Here is an 18094-nt window from a genome sequence, read left to right as displayed (position 1 = left end):
GATTCTACATAATTGGTTACTGGGAGCACTTATCAGTGTATTGAGGAGAAACTGCATGTGTATGTTAGCTTGGAGGGGCTCAGAGCTACGTTCAAAATCAGTAAAGACAAATGGACGACACAGAGCTGCCATTTGGTCTTTGATTTAATCACAGAATCAAGTCAAAGATTAAGCCAACAGCTGTGTTTTTTGTGTACATGAGTGTTTCAGTTTTCAAGATTTTTCTTTCCTCAGAAGATTCCACAAAAAGTCCAGTTGGATTCAAAACAACAGTTTGGTTTTTCATAGTTCAGACTTTACAGAGTTAATAAAATATGAAGAATTTTCAGGAAAAGGTAATGGAGGTTTTACCTGGAGGCAGTGATTTGCCATGAAGGTTAGAAGGAAGGGTCCAAATGGAGTTTCTTTCAAAGCCAGCTTCACTGTGGAAACATCACTAGTTTATATAGACAAATGATTTATTTATTTTTATTTCTAGTCTAAAGGGAGATGAATGAGCCTTTGTAAGCCCCTATAAAGGCCTCCTTAGGCAAAAATGTTAATGAGAAATGTTAATGTCATTTGCTGTGAAACTACCATAATCTTAAAATGCCATAATACAAATTTTATTCAGCTCAATTGTAGTTTGTTGGAATTTACCAACTGCTAACTCAAATTTGACTTCAGTCACTTCATTGTTGTATACCTTGCTAGTACCTGGTTGGATAGGGATGGGAATAGAGAAGCAGTTCTCTACAAGAACTAGTTCCCAGTGGTGCAAGTAGTTAAATTTCTTGGTCTTGTTAAGCTTGGCATACATGGTGCGAAATAATAATTTTTTATATATATATATATATATATATATATATATATATATATATATATATATATATATATATATATATATATATATATATATATATATATATATATATATATATATATATATATATATATATATAAAAAATTTTTTTTCAGTCATCTGACTGTTTTGGGGGTCGGCCCGAGTTTCGGCTTCATCGTGTGTCGTGCATCGTGTAGTATACGTGGGGTAACGAGAAGCGATTAACACCTCACGACCAGCTTCCGATCATCAATCGCTTCGTCGTAAGAAAATCAAACCTGTTTGAAATCCTGTTGGCCATCGTGAGGGTGTCACCGCAGCCTGTCACACCACGCATGAGCAAACACAGAAATGAAAGTGAAGACGGAGTAGCACAACAGTGCAGCGTGTGATCTGGACACAAGTGATGAAAGCACAACTTGTAGAGCTTGCCAAAGTTCTACAAGTTGTGCTTTCATCACTGTTGTGCTGCTCAGTCTTCACTTTAATTTCTGTATTTGCTCATCTGAGCCTTTTCGATGTGGCCTCACAAAATTATCACGACCGCAACAACCGTGAAAATAGTTGGATGGACATTGCTGCTCAATCACAGCTGCCTAATCAATGTTTTTCATTAGCAATTTAGCAAAGTTGATGGTGGTGGTCTGTGTGTCACTCAGAGCGAGAGACAGATTTTGTTATAACCTTCATGTTATGGACGCACAGTGTGAGCACTGAGGTCGCATCAGAGCATCGGGCCGTATAGTGTGAGACCCTGCATCGTGAATTAGGACCTTCTAACCCCTGCGAGTCAATCGTACAGTTTGAGCAGGAGCTGAATAACGCGACTAAAAAAATTCGCAGTGTTTGCCCAGCTGTAGTTGGCTTGCCTATCGATTCTGCTTATTGGTTCCACTTCCACCGCAATCAGCTGATTTCAATTCATGTGTCTAAGTGGGAAAATAATGGCACAGTTTATAGCATGGACAAGAGCGTGGTGCATCCAGGACAGACAACTGCATTATTCTGCTAACACAATTTCAGCTATTTGCAAGCATCTGCACAGCCAGCCAGCATGCTAAAGTTAAGCTAGCCAAGAAAACAGTGAATGCTAACCCCAGCCCAGCAGCCACATTCTCAACTTAAACGGGTAACAAAATCCCAGCATATCATCTGAAAGGCTCAGGTCAGCCTGTCTGGCACCAACAAGCATGCCATTTAGTGAAATAACCTTCATTCTGATGCAGACATCAAACCAGCCTGCTCAAGTACTTTGTGTGCACGTGCAGTGTACAGACTATGCAGAAACTTGTACTCTACTGATTAATGGCTGAACTGGAACTTTTCACCCTGTATTCTTAAGAGTGAAGAGGAGACTGCAAAATCAACTAGTCAGTGATGGGGATAAGTGTTAGTGCGCACACTGGCTCCTGTGCACTGTGTGTGCAGTGTGCAGCTGAGAGACCAAACTGGGTTCAGAATTATGTCAGTATATCACCAGCCTGGCTTATCACCCAAACTACAATTCTCATAGTCAATAATTCATACATCTGTGGGAGTCACTCTTCTATTCACCTTCATCTGCTGCTCCACCGAGCAGCTCTTATCACTGCACAGCCAGTTTTATGTGCATGCTGCTTATCTCCAGTGTGAGATGAAGGGATAAGAAGCGAACTTGATCTTGGAGCTGAAATTTTATGGAAGAAAGTATTGTTAGGGGAATATGTACCCTGGGGGAGGAAAAGGGGGCTTCCTGATAGTTCAGTATTCTGAGTCGCATTTCTGGAGATCTAATTTAACCCCTTTTCTGGCCATAAAGGGGATCGTATTGTATTAGTAGCTGGCTTTTAAAATAAAGTACATGATCAAGAAAGTTGACAATGCTAAAACAAAACCGAAGACAATGGAAAAGATGATGTACATTCTGACAGATTAACCTGGAAAATATTTGCACCGTAAACATGAAAGGAATCTCAACACTGGTGTATAAATAGTATTTTGCTGCATCAAAGCTGTTGCTGTTCCAGCTAAATGGATTATCTAACAGCTTGCAATTGTATGGTTCTTGAGGTGTTGTGAACATCTGACTTTGTTTTCAGTCGCACCTCAGTGCAGCATAACGTTGCCCCGAGCCCTCCAGCTCTCACAAAATGTCAGTTACTGTCATTGGGGCCGCCACGAATGAACCTAAAAGGTAACTGAGTCGCTGCAGCCTTTAGATGATACAGTGTTTTTGTTCATCACATAAACATGATGTGCATCGTTTCCTAAACCCATGTAAAGGAGTCTTGCATTCTTACCTCTGCTTACAAAAGCACGCAGACAGTTGAGCCATCTCAGCTTAAATTGGTCCTTTTTAATATCCCTGTAGAATACATCATTCATTGGAACAGCACCAGCAGTCAGCTGGACTCTTAGTGGTACATTTTGGCCTTTTAGTGACTGCAGCAGAACGCCAAACATCTCTGCTGTTCTGTCTTTTTGATTTCCTGTGTTGTTGGTAAAGGGAGAAAATATGTAATTTACAAAATATGTTAAACATTTAAAAAAAAAAAAAGTGTGTATAATATGACGGAGCATGAAAATATCTAAGATCTGTTTGTTTTCTTTCCATACAGACATGAGGACATGCCGGATGAATGAGTTTAGCTGTGGCGCCGGCTCAACCCAGTGTATCCCAGTCTTCTGGAAATGTGACGGTGAGAAGGACTGCGATAGCGGCGAGGACGAGGTCAACTGTGGTAGGTGGACGCTGTTTGGCTTGGAGTGCACATGACTTCAGTTGATTTCAATAACTGGCTATTCAGTTTAAGTGATGAGGATATTGTTCGGTGTTCTTGAAATCCTTTGGGATTTAAAACATTCCCAGGTTGCCATCAAACACTCGTGTAGTTTGTCACAGCTAAGCAGTGACATCTTCATTTCTCATGTTTGCTGTTCATTGATGAGCACCGTGATGCTGGGAGCTGCAGAAATGCTGCCGTGGACGTAATGAATTGAGACTATCACTGTGAAGCCATTTGAAGTCTCCTTTAGAGCTGCAGCTGAGCAGTTCTTTGCCATCTCATTAATATCACAAGTGCACATAAGTTCTTGGTGTGTTTAAGTGTTTCAGAAGTGTTCGAAGTACTGCTTATTACTTGTAGCATTTGGTTTCCAGCTTTTATTGAAGTATTAAAACTGCTTCTAATCGCTGGCATCAGTTTGCCGCCTCCAGCTGTTTATCCTAAATTCTTGCATAAACAAGCTAACGGCTTTTCCTGCACAGCCCGGTCTGAACGATAACACAATCTGACAGTGAAGCACCCTGTAGACATTTAGATTTTTAATTAGGGCAAATGATTACTTCACATACACATTAAAATGGCTTGCATACTTTTAAGCCATATCTTGGAAGATTTTAATAATTAGCTTTGCACATTTGTGCTGAGTGCGTGACTCATGTTGTCTAAAAGGTGCCAATTTTGAGCATTAGCACTAATGTGTGACACTATACATATATCATTGTTTAAATACTGCTTAGTATCAGCTCTGAAGCAGCTGAAAACACTCAGAAGCTCAGCTACGGGTAATTGTTTGTTCCTGTTGAGTCTGCACCCTTGTTGTCCTTGAACTGTGTGCTGTGATGACTTACTGCAGCGTAGCGTGCTTAGACGGTGACCTTTTTTTTTTTTTTTTTTTTTTTTTTTTTTTAAGTGAGCTTCCACAATACAGTGTAAATCGCAATCTTGCAAACTCAATGTCTCGCGCATTCTTGGAGCTTCCAGTCGCTGCACTAAACTAACACTGGTGTTATTAGAGAAAGCAGAGAGGTGCACACATGATGGGTTTTGCTGTTGAGGTTTTAAAAATGGCTGTGAACTGGTCATCAAGCTGGACTTGTAATCACAAAATGCAGTATTTTAAATATTGAATATTTTGGATGGAAGTCGTTAACAGGCACACAGCAAGTTGTTGACTCGGTTCTGCCCTGTGTGAACTTTTCAGGACTCGGTCTGTGTGTGTGTGTGTGTGTGTGTGTTCATGTGACAAATGTTTTTCTCCAGCTGAAGCGTGGCATTGCGCTTGTTAATCTGAGACATGTCCTCTGCTGCTTGTCCAAGGAAACAAAGGCTGAGGCTTGAAACTTAAGTTTAGCCTATTGTTTTAAAGCTGTAATAACAGTAAACAGAGGTCATAAATTCTAGCTTTAAAAAAAAATGTCTTATTACTGTTACTGCATTAAAAATTCTGTGCTGTCAGTCCTTTCACAGCACACTCACATTTTTCCCATAACCCTCTCCAGGAAACATCACATGTGCCCCAAATGAGTTTACATGTGCCAGTGGACGCTGCATCTCCCGGAACTTTGTGTGTAATAGCGAGGATGACTGCGGCGATGGTTCGGATGAGGTGGAGTGCGCGCCGTCCTCCTGCGGGCCCAGCGAGTTCCAGTGTGGAAACTCTTCATGCATCCCGGCCAGCTGGGTGTGTGACGATGACGTTGACTGCCAGGTAAGAAAGAATGCCACACACTAATTTGCAACACGCACTCTGACACAATTCTTAACTGAATATGGTCCTTGTGACCCAGCCTGTCTCAGTTATTTATTAATGGGAGCAGATGATTAGGGTCTGACTAAAGTATGGTCGCATGGCAGGAAGTGTTTTGGTGTTATGCTGATTCAAACTAAACAACCCATGTAGGAAAAAATTCTTATGGTGTTCTGATCAGTAAACCTGACCTTTGACCAGTGTAGCTTTTTAGCACTTATTTGCTTAATCTCACAACACTGTCAAAACTTGCCTTTGACTTTCTATGAGAATGTGTCGAACCCAGATCAGTGTTTGTTTTTAGGACCCAAATTTATTAAATCTAATGAATACAACCCAGCTGCAACCTCCAGGGCCAAAACATTAAGCCAACACAGATGTGCCAAAAGCAGTTTCCACAGTCTCGTGTTCTTTAAAACTGGATTTTAGAATAGAATTGGTGTGTGTGATGAAGTTGTGTTTAGAGTGAAATTCTAGTGTTAGTATCTTGAACTAATTAGAATTACAAGATACAGCGGTACAGTACCACTGTGGCGTCGCCAGTTGCATCACTGCTGGGCAGCAAAGGAGGTTGTTGTGGTGCTATACTATAGACAACATGTGGATAAAACACTTGATATAATTGACATTTATTTTTGACCATAATTGGTCACTGACAACATCCATCAGCACAACCATATTATGACTCCAGCTTGCTGTTCAACTGCCACAGTGCACGCCACCCTCTGATCTAAAAATGGTTACTTCTGGTACCAAACAAACTACCATAACAGCAACTGAAATACTACAGATGTAGTGCCAAAATGTGGAGTTGAAACCCAGTGGATGATGTCAGTTTTAACATCTGTCTTTAAAACTGTCGTATGGACAAAACAGAAAAATGAATGCTGGCTCTTCAGTGGGAGCAGTAGAGGTGAGGAGAGGGATGAGGGGGATGTCGGCTGCAGACAACGAGTGCACCAATCCAGAAACTGCAAACTCGCTGAGTTAACTGGTCACAGGGCTCCTCCTGTGTCAGCATTATACACACCCACACACAAGCTGGAGGGGAGATGCATCTGCCACATGTCAGATGACACAAATCTGATCTTGCACTTTATTCTAGAGAACACTGAATGCCAGAACTGAAATCTGATTCAGAGGCGCTGAATAATGGCAAACTCCATGAAATGGATGGACATGACAAATCATTTTACATCAAGATAGTAAAAAGAGAACCTTTTGTCAGGGTTGCAGTAGGGATACGGTCTTAATTTGAGGCAGACTGCCAATCAATGGTCCGATATTTAACACCCCCACATAGTTATTAACTGATACTTACTATACGTATTCATGAAGAGGTATTAAATCATTTTCTGCTCTTGTAATACTTGACCCTTTATATGCATTGTCAACTCAAACTTTAGTCTATCCTTAAAATACTGATGTTCTTCACATGATGAATAAAAGCTTAAGCTCACTCTTTCCTTTTTATGAGGAAACGTTTTTGTACATGAATACAATTTAGTCTCTTCTAAATCAGTCTTTTCTTTTATAACATTAAAACTTTATTTTAAGATCCTACATTGAATAGGCAAAATCTGTGACTGAGACATGCAGAGTTAAAACTCAGGTTTCCTGACTCTGGCTTTGCATCTTCACTTTGTCTTCAGGTGTTTTTGTTGAGCCTTAAGTATCTGCGGTAGAGATGGCACGATACCACTTTATGTTCGATACCGATATCATAAATTTGGATTTCTGCCGATACGATAAGAATCTGATATAGTGTGTTTTTAATCAATGAAACTGGTTTTTTTAATATCTTGAGCATGACTTTATACAAGATGCAGCAAGTTTAAATAAACAACACGAGAAAATTAAGCTTGCAAAACTGGTGTGCATGGATGTGCGCGCCTAGGGATGTCATACTGCTTTCTTTACAGTGAGGCTACACACATTTAGGAAATGAGGGAGTGAACTTGTGCATCTTTGCTGTACACCTGCATTGGATTTCCCACATGCATTTCAGGTGTACAGCAAAGATGCACAAGTTCACTCCCTCATTTCCTAAATGTGTGTAGCCTCACTGTAAAGAAAGCAGTATGACATCCCTAGGCGCGCACATCCATGCACACCAGTTTTGCAAGCTTAATTTAGTCGTACCACCCAGCAGCCACACACAAATATTTTCACACACTGCAGAACAAGTTCTACTGATGCAACAATATGCTGCATACCCATTAATTGGCTCACCGGACACAAACACTCATACCCACAAATATTTAAAGGGCTGTGTTCAGTGGGAATGTCGTTATTGTTCCCTCTCTGCTTCTCACACCCCGCCTGCCCTGTGTCAGTATTACGGAGCAGCAGACACGTGCGTTCTCACACTCCATTAATCTGCTCCCATGTGAGTCGGTGACTTTGTGAGATGATGAAAGTGTGAGAAACTCCTTCGTGCTGCTTCTCTTGCTCCTGTTCTGGTCTGTTTGGCAGAGATTAATTCTAATTAATGAGCTAATCATCAGAGATCTAAGTGCTAAATGCTTCTGGCTATGTTATCTGTGACCTGTATGCCCCCCTCCACTTCCAGATCATATGTAAATGATAGTGTGAGGAACCGTGTGTATGTGTCTGGGCTCTGTCCTTCAGTGGCTGATGGTGCAAAACTTGGTTTAAAAGTTTTAAAATGTCTCATTAGAATTATAAAACCCACAAATGGCCTTTGACATGCAGCTTGACTAAAGTTTCTCATACACTCAAACCAGACCCTAGTAAATAAGTTTGTATTAAAGTATTACATAACAGATGTGCTTGTTTTAACTTGTTTCAGAGCTGGTTTAATAAAGGACTCGTTTGCTTTTTAGTCATTGTATTTCAGATTACAGTGACTTAAACCTCAATTTCACACTTTAATATGAAATAAGCTGCTGATGGCCAGAGAATGTTTTGGTTTTTAAAAAAAAAAAAACACACCTGTCATTGCCAGGAACATCATCAGTAGCCTAGATAAGCAAATGGCTGGCCAGCCGGCTTGCCTGATAGGTGAACTGAGTCTGAGCCATCAGCTCTCCCTGCCAGGTTTACTAGCTTTAAGTTAGACACAATTTTGAGTTGGGAGTTTGCCAACAAAACTTTAGGATGATGCACTCAATGTTGCTTCTCTGCAAAATTAACTAGAGTTCAGACCTGTTGTATTTATGAATGGTGAAGGGAGGCAGTCTGTGCCTTCAGATTGTTCCTGTCTACTGGAATAATGTAAAGAAACCTTCACCCTCAGCTCCATCACCCACAGCTGTTGATACTCCAGGATGCCTCAGTGAAATCACTTTATGGAGGCTTTGTCAGTCGGCATAATTTTAAAAATAAATAAAATATTGTCAACATGAGTTGCTCGTGTGTGGCAAACAGTGTTGTTACACCTGGCTTGGCAAATCTTTTCTGTCTGCTTGGATCAGCTGGAGGGACTTAATGTTGCTGTACTGCTGTGCAAATTGGGAGTTTCTGTGAGGCAACTGGTGATGCTGTGATTAATTGAAAAGGTGGCACAACAGCTGTTAGACTTAACTTTTTTTTTTTTTTTTTTTTTCTCTGACAAGCAGTCTCAAGTCCCCAAAAACCTCCTGAATTATGATTTTTGCCCAACTGAAAGGATGAATGGTTTCCACGGGTGGTCTCTGTAGCTTTCAAAAGTCCAAAAGACAGTCAGAGCGGAGTCTGACACCACTACAATGATGCTTTGTTCAACCAACACCTCAGACCTTTAAATTATGTAAAAGTATTGCAGAGTTGCACATTTAAAAAGCTGGAACCATTAAATTTCAGCTTTTCGTTATATAATTTACATGTAATTTTGGTCAGCACTGTGCATTTCCAGGGGATTTATTCAAAAGCTTCAGATTGAAAGTGTAAAACTGACTAAATTATATATGCTAAATCAAAGAACTCCAAGGCACTCGTTTCAAATAAAATTTGAAGTGCTTTTATTCTCATGACATGGCTGTGCTTAACTTTAAACTCAACACAATTCAACAGACAAGTCTTCCAAACCCTTCCAAAGACCACGTCAAATAGAAGCGGTTTGAATTTGTGGTTTGTTTGGGGTTTTTTTTTTTTTTTTTTTTTTTTTTTTTTTTTTTTTGATAACTAGCACTGACCAAGAAGACAAATGTCCTTTTTAGACTGTACATGTTTGCTTTTTGCTCCTGCTGGCAGTCTTTAATCTGATGGTCACGTAAGGTCAAACACTTTATTATAACCCGTTTTCCATTGTAACTGGTATTTACTTTTACTTATGGCAGGCTCCCTTCCAGAAAATTGCTAGAAGAGGCAAGAAAACTGCACAGAAAATTTTGCAAACTGAATATTTGCTAAAATAAACATCGCAAAACACTTTAACACCATTTAACCAATCAGGAGGTCCTATAATATGATTATGTCAGTTTCTCTGTAAAGTAAATGAGTATCAGCTCTTGCGGTGCCCTAAAAGTCACCTTGTGTCCTAACAGGACCAATCAGATGAGTCTCCATCCCGCTGTGGTCGGCACCCAACACCCCCAGCCAAGTGCTCGCCCAGCGAGATGCAGTGTCGCTCAGGAGAGTGCATTCACAAGAAGTGGAGGTGTGATGGAGACTCCGACTGCAAGGACGGCAGTGACGAAGCGAACTGTCGTATGTACACAAGCTTTGCTTGATTCACAATCCCAAATAATCTTTAGCTGATACTGGACAGAGGATAAACTACAGCTTACTATCTGAAACAAGCAGTTTGGGCTCCTTTCCAGCTCCATTTGATCCAGTGTTGTTCTGATGGGTAGCCTTTCCCAACAGCCAGCGGGTGGAGCTTCTGTTTGCACATAAAGTGAAATGGTCACACAACGATTATCACCCACCATTTTGGCGGCACTTGGCATAGAGCCACTACTCCTCCACATTGAAAGGAGGCAGTTCAGGTGCTTGACATCTTACTAGGATGCCTGCTGGATACCTCCTAGTTGAGTAGCTTTGGGCATGTCTTACAGGGGAAACGGTCCTGAGACAGACCCCAGGACACATTGGAGAGAGTGTCTCTCGGCTGGCTTGGGAATTCCTTTGTAGTCCTCTGAGGGGAGGTTCAAGGTTCTTTATTCATCACATGCATAGTTATACAAGTGTATATAACACAGTGAAATGTAACCTGACACGCTCCTCGACTTGTGCAAAAGGGGGGAGAGAGGAAGAACATTATATATTATATACATTAGGTGAATGTGCAGTAGTAGCATTATATGCAGCAAGCAGGTGAATTCTGTACATTAAGTGAATTAAATAAGAAGAGACAATATGAACATATTTAAAATTAAAGGAATTTGAAATGTACATTGTGCCAGTGGGTTTAGTGTATAAAAGGGTCCTCTCAGTCACTTATGGATTATGTGAGAGGGAGCATGAGTTAGTGTGTCAGGGCCCGGATGGCTTGGGGATAGAAGCTCCTCTTGAGTCTCTCTGTCCTTGCCCGGATGATGCGGAACCTTCTACCAGATTGCAGAAGTTGGAACAGTTTGTTGCCTGGATGGGACGGGTCCTTCAGTATCTGCGCTGCTCTAGTCCGGCATCTCCTGGTGTAGGTGTCCTGAAGCGGGGGGAGAGCAATCCTGCAGCAGCGTTCTGCTGTACGGATCACTCTCTGAAGAGCTTTTTGGTCCTTCACACAGCTGTTCCCAAACCACGATGAGATGTTCTGTGTGAGGATGCTCTCCACAGCGCCTGTATAGAAAATCCTGAGGATCTCTGGAGAGACCCTGAACTTCCTCAGTTGTCGTAGATGGTTCAGGCGCTGCCTAGCCTTTTTGGTCTGGACCTGAATGTGGGCAGACCCCTTTTTTTTTTTTTTTTTTTTTTTTTTTAAATTGTCACATCACATGTGCAGGCACACTGGCACAGCACATGCGAGTGAAATTCTTGTGTGCGAGCCCCACAAGCAACAGATGTGCAAACACAACAACACAAACGAGCAAAATACAAGAATGGCCAACCTGAAACTAATAAATATATGTACAATATATAATAGTGTATGCATTTCTGGATGTTCTGAGGAGATGTGGACACCAAGATACTTGAAGGACTGCACCCTCTCCACTGGAGCTCAATTGATGATAATGGGCTTGTAGTCTCTGTGCTGACTACTTCTGAAGTCCACCAGCAGCTCCTTGGTTTTGCCAACATTCAGCTGGAGGTGGTTGTCCTGGCACCATGATGCCAGATTCTTCACTTCGTCCATGTAGGCCACCTCATTGTTGGAGATGGCACCCAACACCACTGTCATCAGCAAACTTTACAATGGTGTTGGAGCCGTGGGTGGCCACACAGTCTGTAGTGTAGAGGGAGTAGAGCAGTGGCGAGAGGACACATCCCTGTGGTGCTCCTGTGTTGATGGTGATGCTGTTAGCGCATCTACCCACCCTCGCCACCTGAGTTCTGCCAGTGAGGAAGTCCAACACCCATGCCCAGGTCTGGGCATCTCTGCTCCGATCGCTGCCCTCTGTTAGCCAAACGCAGATAAATGGCAGAAAGTGGATGCACACTTGGATATAGCATCAAACAGCTGTTCTAACAAGTGCTGAGTATCAATTTCTACAGAACAGATTAGCAGTATTGCTTCTGTAGAAAACTTGGCTTTCACTTGTTTTCATTTCATCTGTATCAAAGGAAAATGTTTGGTATAAACTGGCTTAAATTATTTCAGTGTTAAAGAGGTTTAATAAAACAAACCCTCCAGCTGTGGGTGCTACACTCCTACGTTTCTTCCATTAATTACCTGATAATCTGTTCGTTGCCTATCAGTCGATGCTCTCCACTTTAATCCATGCTGTGATTAGGATTCAGTAAAAAAACAAAACAAGATGTCAGTCATCTGCACATTTTTAATTGGCTTTGTTTTTTACTTACAAGAGCTTTCGTGGCTGATAATTTTAATATGGTGCTCATGAATACAAACATAATTATCTAGTGATGTTTTTCTTTTCACTCTTTGAGTGAACAGCTATCACAAATTGGCTGAATTCAAACAAACTTGGGTATTTTAGTTATTCTGCACTGATGAATGGATTTTGAATGGTTCACTGAATATTCACAAATGTTTAGTGTTTAAAGAGTAGCCCATGTCAGCACATGTGCAACTCATGTTTGTGTCCTTGGCAGCTGTTCGCACCTGTGGGTCGGATCAGTTCAAATGTGACGATGGAAACTGCATCCTGGGCAGCAGACAGTGTAATGGCCTCAGAGACTGTGCAGACGGATCAGACGAGGCAAACTGTAGAAACAGTAAGTGTTGTGTGTTGGTGTGAATGTTCACAAACTTATCACCTGAGTGCATTATCAGGATGTGTGTTTTTTTTTTTTATTTTGGGGGGGAATTCTTCTACAACATGCAAGTTTCCATTTCTACATCTTGAGGCTCACCTGAGGTACCAACAGTGTTTAATTTTAAAGCTGCTCTGGGCATGCAAATGTTGACATTTTTCAGGGTTTTTTTTTTGTAACAGTCAACCTCAGGTGGTGCTCCTTGTTTCTTCAAAGGAAAGCTGTCACTCTCCAGATTTGTGGCAGTTTCATTTTTGTGTCCTAATCTAGAAGATGTATATTCGGTGAAAAAACAAACACCCAATTATCTTTTGCTGATTTTGCTCCAGTGTAGTTTTAGAAACTTGTGATTACATTTGTTATGTAATATTTACTCTGACAGATGGAAAAATTAATGAATATTAAGCAACTTCAGCTTTTTAAAGCGCTGAATGCTTATTTTAAACAAGTCTAGTTTCAAACCATGAGGTTAGTGCATATAATCCCTGTGAGACGTGTGTCTGAGAGCAGATGTCCTGTAAAATGGGTCAGGCACACACCTTTAGCTTTGAGTTTAGAAGCTCTGCCCACATGTGCTTTTCCAGGATGTTTAGGGGCAGATAATGAGAAGAAATTTGGCTTAAAGGGGGAGGAGCTAATTTTCACACAGGATAGACTGAGGGCCTACAACAAGCCCTAAAGCAGTTTAAGTACAACCTTCCATAGTTGTATTTGCCTCCTTTTGCCTTTAGAACTGCCTTTGATATTTAATTGTATGGATTTTAGGTTTTACTGAGATTTTGTTCCATGTTAACATGATGGCATCAAACAGTTGAGGTCTTTACTTAACCACATCCCAAAGGTGCTCTTCTGGTTTGAGGTCTGGTGATGCTAGAAGCAGTTTGAGTTCACTGTACTCAACCCATGTCACAAATTTCCATGTTCAAAAACTAGTTTGAGCTTTGACATGGTGCATTGTCCTGTTGGAAGCAGCCATCTGATGAGTTCATTGTAAACATAAAGGGATGGACTAGCGATACACACGCAGCCTGTGGTGTTTAAGCCACGCTCAGTTGGTACTAAGGAGCCCAGAGTGTGCCATCCCCTACATCATCACACAACCACAACTAGCCTGAACTCCCTGCTTTCATGTTTTAATTCTGACCCAAACATCCAAATGTTGAATGAGGTTATTCTTCTTCCTCCTACTCCTTCCTCCTCCCTGCAGTGACTCAGTGTAATGGTCCAGAGAAGTTCAAGTGTCGCAGCGGGGAGTGCATAGAGATGAGCAAAGTGTGCAACAAGGTCAGAGACTGTCCCGACTGGAGCGATGAACCGATCAAGGAATGCAGTAAGTGTTCTTATTTTTTTAATTAAAAAATGTAACTGAATTCATCCATGACTGATTTTTCAACTCCGGGTCATGCCCCTCTTAGGTCACAGACTTGCTCCTTTTCTGATTTTGACATTGATGCCTCACTGCAATGAAAAGATGAAACGTGTTCAGGAGATGATTTGCTTTTCAGCGAATTCAGATGTCTTTTCCCGCGGGCCTGAAAGTATCCGGGAGAGTTTATTTCAGGCAATGACATTCCTTCCTCTGTGCTACACATGGATTTATGCTGATAATATGTGGGATTTTTTTTTTTTTTTTTTTTTTTTTTTTTTTTTTTTTTACGTAAATCAGTCCATGAATCTTTCATGCGTTCTACAGTTCAGGTCTAAATAATTCTCTTTCATGGATCAAACAACTCAACCAAAAGTGACTATCAGGCTTTCCACAATCAGAATACTAAATATATGAATTCAGCTGCAGCTCAAACAAATGAAAAGATCTGGAAATAATATAAAAAGAAATCTACAATCACTCATGAAGAAACTTTGACAAATTTGCATGACAATTCATGACTATTTATGTAAGAATGTTACAGATTGTTGTACAGAACTAGTGTATATTGTCAAAATGCATATTGGGGTACATAAAACTTATTCTTGGTGGCCAAACAAGTGTTCAGAGTGCTGAAATGAAAAGCAATGGTGACATCCTAACCACCACCACCCCACCCCCTAGAAATAATAACAGCTGTAGCTTGAGCACGTGAAAGGATGTTGGCCTGTGGCTCATTAAGCCTTACACCTTAATAAATCACACTGTATGTTCTTAATGATGGTGAATTTCAGCCATCTCTGTACTGACACTCTCTGCCCACAGACAAACTAAAGCACCGTGATCTGAAGTTTACGCCAGCTTCTAAGCTGATGCCATGCTGAGGGATTTTCTTCAGTTTGTCATGCATTTGGTTCATTTTCTTCTATTTCAGCTTCGGGAGGTTTTTAGAGATTTGCTCTGACCACCCAGAACATGTGCTTACTGTTGTGATTGCAGGGTTCTGGGAGATCAGTCTCTCCCTGCTGTTGGGTTTATTCTCATAATAATTATAGTTGTGCATTTTAAGATTTCAACAAGCGCACTAATTACAAACATGGTCTTTGTGCTGTAAGTACAGCCTTTGACTTTGTGCTGATGTAAATGATGGTCAGCCAAGTGCATGTTAAAGGAGGTTAATCCTGACAAGGATAGCAGTTGTTGGTTCTTGTTGCTGCCTGTTTCATACACATGCTTGATGTATAAAGAACAAGAGGACGACAACTTCAGAAAGCCAGATTCCTTTAATACAACAGGATGAAATTGCAGTTTTGTTTTAAAGCAGATTTAAAAGAAATTAGGCCACACCTGTTTACCCAGCTTTCATTATGGCACTGATGCTCCAAAGACCTCAACACAACACTGGTTCGTGCCTTTTAGTTACCACTACATACTAAAGGCAAATAAGTGTCTTAACAAACATTGCTCTGAAAAATGAGTAAAAAAGCAGTTGGTGTCCAAAGAACCTTTAAAAGACATTTAAAAGCTTTGAGAATAACTAGTGTCTTTCCTTGGAAGCAAAATATTAAAAATTGGGAATGGCTGAACAGTCGCTCGTCATCACTCTGGTTTTCCAATTGGTTGCTTATCTTCTGGCTACCTTACACAGTACATTGCTTCACGTCCACACAGGTTACTGATGCACGTTTTAGCCTTTTTGGTTTTAAATGTTTTTCTTAAAAGTTATGGGGCTTTTCCATATTGTGTTCCACCCTCTGAGTCTACTAACAAATGCCAATTCATGATATTCAAACCTCTTGTGGTTTGAAGATCTTTCAGTGAATACAATCCTCGTTTAGCTTCGACTCAGACTTCTCCCAAACCACCTTATTGTAACCTTTTAGATCTAATTGGACACACAACTACAGAGCTGTTTCCTGTGTTCCAGATTTTAACGAGTGTCTCCTGAACAACGGTGGCTGCTCGCACATCTGTAAAGACATGGTGATTGGCTACGAGTGTGACTGCACGCCTGGGCTCCAGCTTATAGACCACAAGACCTGCGGAGGTATGCGATCTCTGCATTACACAGCTTGGTGAAAAATGCTAAAAGAAAATTTTAAATCAGTTTTGACAACACTGCAGTATTTAGCGTTGGGAAACTATTACTCAACACAGGATGAATGCATTTTTCTAAAAGGGTTTATAGTGTGAGACTGTCTGAATGTACACAAGTATAGGCATCCATCCAAAAACCAAACAACTTTGATACACTGAATTCAATCTAAAACCTTTAAGACTTAAGGAATATTTAATTATGCTTGCCCTCAAATATCTAATCACATGGGTCAGATGGGCTGGTGGTGTTGTGCACTTCTGGCCTCTGAAGGGTTTGGCGTGTAATGTGATTGGGCGTGTCGTAATCTGTTTTCCTAAAAGCAGAAATCCTCTTGGTTACGTTTAGGAGGCACTGATCCGTCACAGTTCTGTTATTGAGCCAATCTTGGCCTCAAACCCTGCTTTGGATATTTGGTAAACGTGTATAATCCCATCTGTATGAACCCCACTGGTTCCACAGAAGCGTTAATCTACTCCAGGATGTAGAATGATCACTAAACTCTGGAAAACGTTTGATAAATTTACATCTAATTCTGATGAGAGCAGCTCGTCGAGTGTTTTGGCAAAACATCAGCGGCAATTAAAGCAAGTTTTAATTTGCATTTTGTGTATTCGAGGCTCAAATCACTTTACACTCATGCAGTAGGAATCCCAGGAACATCCTATTTTTGAAAAGCAAGATAAATTTTCATCAATACACACGGACTATACAGCTGAGCCCCCATAGAAAGATTTGATTATTCAAACTGAGGCATTTAGCAGATTTGATAGATGAAACATGCCGCATACAGCTGTTCTTTCTTCACACACGCCTCATGATTCGCCTTTCTGCTACTCTTCTGCAGATATCGATGAGTGCATGAATCCTGGCATTTGCAGTCAGATCTGCATCAACCTGAAGGGAGGGTACAAGTGTGAATGCCACAACGGCTATCAGATGGATCCGACCACCGGCGTCTGCAAGGCTGTTGGTGAGTTAGCAGCTGGGTGATCTTATTAAAATTTCACCTCAACATTTTGATCATATTTGTCTATATTGTTGGCTCTGCCACTGTCTGGGTCCCGATCTCTGGATAATAACGGTGTTTTGCATCCCTCGAGCTAAACAAAAATTTGGTGTCTTGTAAAGTATTGTGGAAATGGGTCTCATCTCCTGATAAGTAGCAAGAGTCTGAGCTGACCCCTCAGATCCTGCAGGAATAGTCCTGAGCAATGCAAACTTGGGCTCTTTTGAAAGATTATGGTGAAATATCATCTTCATGGCAGAAAAGACATTTCAGGATGTATTCATGTACTGGGGGGGCAGCGGAGTCACTTTGATGCTCACATGTGTAACTGTTCATATATGGAGACGTCTGTCCAGTACAGACCCAAAAACTTGGATTTGTCCATCGTGATCCAAAATTGAGCCTCACTTACTCCTACTTTTCACAAACGGCTGCATCCAGTGTGTCTGAGCTGCAGTGGCTTTAGATGACACTGAACCCTTACAGATTGCTGATGTGACTGAACTGGCAGCTTCATGTCTGATCAGGGTTATGACCTTTGGTGTGCGTATGATTTGCTGCCAGACAGAAAAACATCTAGTGATTCACACTCGGTGTCTGAAGACTCTGTGTGGGAGAAAATTGTAGGCATTGCATTTGGTTTGTCATCGCTTATAACCAGCAGCTTTGAGGCTTTAGTTGACTAACTGCTTCAGATACATCGAGGTAAGAGTGCTGAAAACACACCCACAGATCTATTTCTTCTTTGGGGGGAGTTCGCTCGGATTCTCCAGCTCCTTTATTGCCAACAGTAATATAGTTTGCAGCCCAAAAGAACTAAGTGATAGAGTTCAACCACTATACTGTGGGCTCTCACTCCGAAGCGCAGCAAGTTCACGCCATTGACTCAAAATGGTCCATAATTTGCGGATGCAAAGTGATGATAGTGCCTTTGTATGTCAAATCAGTATTAAACTTTTAGGCTTGTTC

The 18094-nt window shown here is 41.1% G+C and overlaps 1 protein-coding gene across 1 annotated transcript in view; it reads left to right on the top strand.

Annotated features, from left to right (window-relative positions):
* vldlr (very low density lipoprotein receptor) overlaps positions 1–18094 on the top strand; it is a 63256-nt gene that overhangs the window by 23856 nt on the left and 21306 nt on the right. The window contains exons 4-10 of the mRNA XM_004538510.5: positions 3421–3543; positions 5088–5296; positions 9823–9985; positions 12494–12616; positions 13863–13985; positions 15949–16068; positions 16964–17089. Of these exons, the coding sequence (XP_004538567.1) occupies positions 3421–3543; positions 5088–5296; positions 9823–9985; positions 12494–12616; positions 13863–13985; positions 15949–16068; positions 16964–17089 (987 nt within the window). The remainder of the gene's footprint in view (positions 1–3420; positions 3544–5087; positions 5297–9822; positions 9986–12493; positions 12617–13862; positions 13986–15948; positions 16069–16963; positions 17090–18094) is intronic.

Source organism: Maylandia zebra, linkage group LG7 (assembly GCF_041146795.1).
Source record: "Maylandia zebra isolate NMK-2024a linkage group LG7, Mzebra_GT3a, whole genome shotgun sequence".
In the NCBI taxonomy this organism is placed as follows: domain Eukaryota; kingdom Metazoa; phylum Chordata; class Actinopteri; order Cichliformes; family Cichlidae; genus Maylandia; species Maylandia zebra.
This window is presented reverse-complemented; position numbering and strand designations above follow the sequence as displayed.